At 31.8% G+C, this 4,508-nt stretch overlaps 1 protein-coding gene across 4 annotated transcripts in view; it reads right to left on the bottom strand.

Annotated features, from left to right (window-relative positions):
• Positions 1-2,448: 2,448 nt before the first annotated feature.
• Positions 2,449-4,508, bottom strand: part of LOC110021557 (protein G1-like5) — a 2,951-nt gene continuing 891 nt past the window's right edge. For all 4 annotated transcript variants that reach the window (XM_020720134.1, XM_020720285.1, XM_020720210.1 and 1 more), the window contains one exon: positions 2,449-3,093. In XM_020720134.1, the coding sequence (XP_020575793.1) occupies positions 2,622-3,068 (447 nt within the window). In that variant the 5' untranslated portion in view covers positions 3,069-3,093 and the 3' untranslated portion in view covers positions 2,449-2,621. The remainder of the gene's footprint in view (positions 3,094-4,508) is intronic.

Here is a 4,508-nt window from a genome sequence, read left to right as displayed (position 1 = left end):
AATAACTCAAACTTAGATCAATTGATACTCTATAGTGTATTTTCACATCAGTAAATATACAAGTTTGAATAATTTTTAAAAATTTGAAGGTTAAATGAACTAAATTTAAATACAATTAAACTCATTTATTTATATTCACAAACAAACTTATTTATTATTCAGAAAATAATTTTTCAAGTGGTCTACAATAAGATCCATGATAAATCATATCATATATGATATATTATTTAAAAAGAACTTGCTTAATTAGAATTTATGTAATTCTATATCTAATAATTATATATTACAGTTTAATATTAATATAAATATTAATTTATTAACTTTCCTTTTTTTTTTATTCAAAGACCTCATTTTTAAGTACTTGTTCATATTATTTGATGGCAAGAAAGCCTACTTAAATTTATAAAAAAGGGCAAAAAATTATTTAAATTTTTACCTTTTTAAAATTTTTTAAAGTACTTGTTTGCTTGGTATAAATAAGCCAAATATAGTTATTATAAAATTTTAATAAGCCGAGTATAAGTATACATGTAGTAATGTTTGAGCTTGAGTCAAAAATGAAAAACTTATAATATGATCAAGCCATGTCTAATCCAACACTTACTCGACTTTAACCAACTCAATTACGACCTTAGGTGGAGACAAACTTAGCAATGTGATTTTTAAAAGTAGCAGGAAACTAGACTATGTTCTAATGATAGTTCTTAATGCATGTAGAACATATCATTTTTTTAATGTATGATTGAGGTAGAATTAAATAAAACAAATACATATCATAATAAAGAATATATAAATATATATAAAATCAAATCAAATCATAAAAGTTATAAGAGTCACTTAAAGAACCTAATGAATCCTTGAAAGGCAAGATGAAGCTTAACAAAATTTTAATTAGTATATGAACTAGCTTGTAACAATGAAAATTTTAAGAGAAAACATAACCATTGAAGAGTTCTTCTTCCCATTCAAAGTTTTCATAATAAAAAAAGCATACATAAATTAGTCTTGTAAATGTAATATTTTAATAGACTTTATTAGTTATTTTTTTCTTTTCATAATAGAATGGACTCCTTAGTATTCACCTTAGTAAGAGCATCATTTCTAAATAAATTAATACTTACAGTGACAAGAAAATCAAGCAACCGCTCATGAAGGCACGCGTGTAAAAAAGATGGTTTTGCTTTAAAGAAGCTTTGGAATTAGTTAATTAAGACTAGATATCAATAATACAAACGTCTAATGAAGAGGGTGAGACAGAGAAGATAATAACCTTTTAAAGAAAAAATTAACATAATAAAGAATATCCTTATACTCCTCAATTAAATGACCCTCATTTGTGTAATTCATAGAAAATAGGCTAATTCATGTTTAGAGGAGTAGGATAAGAAAATAGGATCCAACTAAGATATTTGTTGAAAATGATTGATCTAGCAAATTAAGTTAAAATTAAGAAAAAGGTAATTGTCATTGGTACTATTTTAAGTGAGGTGTCCTATTCGGATAAGTAGTTGTGATTCTTGTACTTATGATCAATAATAATAAAATCACTACTTTGAGAAGCTTAATGCATTCAATAGTTGGCTAAAGATGGCAAACTATGCCTATGATAATGCAAGAAAAAATTTATTTTTTAATATTTTTTTTTGCTTTTTGAAGGTAATCAATCATTCAAATCAAATATAATCCAAACTTCATTAATGCTTTAAAGAAAGTTTTGTAAAAGCCTTGATAACCAACTTTGATATATACAACCAATGTATGAAGGACCATTTAGGAGCTTCCAAATAGAGTTATCATAAAAAAAATGGCTTATTGAGTGTAATATGTCCCTAATATATTATATGTTGTTAGGCAATTTGATATTGTAGATTATAGAGTAAAATAGACATTCAATTTCAATCATGTGCTCTACGTATTTGAAAGTTACATGTCAAATTTCTCAACTAAATGGCAAATCTAAACTGATTTATGTTCTGGCTTCCAACCTCAAGATCATAGGCACCAATCTTAAGGAATGTAATTATGATATATTTCCTCAGATCGAACATAGACTAAACATATACTTCTAAACACGGGCATACATTATATTAGAACTAGCCTTGCAACCATCTTATATTGCACTGACATTGAGCCTACCTAGAACAAATTTGAGAAAAAAATCCTCTCCCTTAAATGAATGGTCTTGATTGCCTCATATATATTTATCTAGAATGAATATGGTGTACATAATCATCTGTACATAGTAACAGGAGCTGAAAGCCCTTGGAACATGATTATAGCCGAGGCCGAACCCTAGTTTCAATCATGAAAGACACAGTACTCAAAAGGCAACCTAATTGTAATCATGAACCAACAGAAGCAGATGTACATTGTCACATGAGCTTAAACTAGCATAAACAAACACAGTAGAGAAAGGCAACAAACCAAACAAAAACGCAAACACGCACAAAAAATGAAACCTACTGAAACTAAAAGCAAAGCTGACACATTCTCAACTCCATCCTTCCACCACAAAAATAAATAAAATATAAACAGATCCCACAAACAACATAAAATCCACAGTGCACAACTTGTCCATGCCAGTATACTTACCACAACATATCAAAACCACATGCGTACCATTAACTCAGCGCAGCGCCACTTGTTTTGCGACGCTTCTTTTTATCATAGCTGATCCCCCTAGCCTTCGCCTGCATCTCCCGCACTTCTCGTAGATAAATCCGCACGGCGCGGGCTCCAAAAGGGTTGGACTCAGGGCGTCCTCCGTTCTCCTCGAAGGCGGCGCGAAGGCGGCCGATAAGTGCGTCGAGGCTGCCCCAAGCTTGACGGACAGGGCAAGGACAGGGAGCGGGAGGGTTTGGAAGGCCGTGAAAAGGGCAGGTGGGGATGTGGACTTTGGTTTTGCCGAACTGGTCTAAGTAGCGGAGGAAGTCGAGGACGTGAGCGCCGTTGCAGCGGGGGAGGGGAAGAGGGGGGCGGTGGTTGTTTAGGTACTGACTGAAGGTGTTCCAATCACGGCGTTTTTGGGCTTCGTAGCGGCTGGGAGAAGGATTTGCTGCTGTTTCCATGGCGGATGAAGGGAGTTTTGGGAGGCTGTAGTGATTATATAGTTAGTGAGATGATTTATGATGAGATAGGAAGGAGAGAGAGAGAGATTGTGTGGGGGGTGGGGAGAGAGAAATTCATGGATTTCCGAGATCTTATTAGGAATGGGAGGGGGTGATGGGAATTGATAGATTTTAGAGATTTGTTTCAAAATGCATAAAATGTTTATTTTTTTTAATTTCATATAGTTTCTTATATGATGAGATATTTATATTACACAAGTGGGATTCCCTTGTATTCAATTTGTTTATTATTTTGAAGAGTATATCACATATTTTTGGAAAATTTCTGTTATTTATACCCTCATTAAGAAGATTGTCAGACTAATTTCTTATGAATATTTTTTTAAGGGATGGGATTGTTCTATATTGTGTAACAAGTATTATTTTGTTGTTTGCAGGATGGTGCGGATCACATTATATTTTTATGCACAAAGACATGAAACGATTCAATCCGTGTTTGGGAACGTCTTGATGACATGAAACGATTCAACCGTCGGATGTGTTAGCCCAGATAGAATTATAAAAAATATTGTTGATGAACTCAAAATCAGAAGCTTTTTAGACTCTAATAGCTTTATTTGTCATTTCAAAAAATATTTTATTAGTTTACATAGATAATAAGAACTATTTTAGATTAAATGCTCATCAAAATGAATAGTTGCAATATTATTAAATAATGGTCACATTTTTAAACTAGAGCTAATTGACTCAACATATTTCATACATACATGAGCAATTTTTCCTACAACCGAAATATTATATCAAGTTTAAAATTTTGTAATTCTAAAATTTAAAATTTACAATTAAAATTAAATTTTCGACGGTGTACTCGTGGATGATTAATTTTGGCCTTACACTATTACATTTTTTCTTCTTCATTTTGTAATTAAATTATGCTAAAGAAGTTGAGGAAACTGTTTTCCAAGGATGCTTCAGGATTTTAGAGAGAGAGTAAAAGGGAGAGATAACTGTTTTTCATATATATATATATATATATAGATAGATAGATAGATTCTTTTTCTTCTGTCATTTTAATCTTCAATGTTAGATCACGAAAGCCACTTATTGCGGAAAGGGTGAAGAATTCTGAAGATCCTTCCGACAATGGGTTTCAAGCCGCCAAGAGACAAAAGCTAGAGGATGGACTTTTGCGCAAGGTTCTGCCTCAGCTTTTATGCTTATAAGTACTACTGATTCTTTATCTGAAAAAGAACAACTCATTGTTTCTTACGCGTTAATATAAAAAAAATGTGGTTACAAGTAATTTTGAGCTATTATATCTATCCTTTATATTTTTTTTTCTTTTTTTTGGGTGGAGTTGTAATGCGGAAAGAGGAACGCCTAGACACTGTGATAATCGCTGTAATTTTTTTTCTTTTTTTATAGCGGGATCCTCTTTCC

This window comes from Phalaenopsis equestris, unplaced genomic scaffold (assembly GCF_001263595.1).
Source record: "Phalaenopsis equestris unplaced genomic scaffold, ASM126359v1 Scaffold000002, whole genome shotgun sequence".
Lineage (NCBI taxonomy): Eukaryota > Viridiplantae > Streptophyta > Magnoliopsida > Asparagales > Orchidaceae > Phalaenopsis > Phalaenopsis equestris.
Note: the sequence above shows the minus strand (reverse complement) of the source record. Positions and strands in the feature narration are given on the sequence as shown.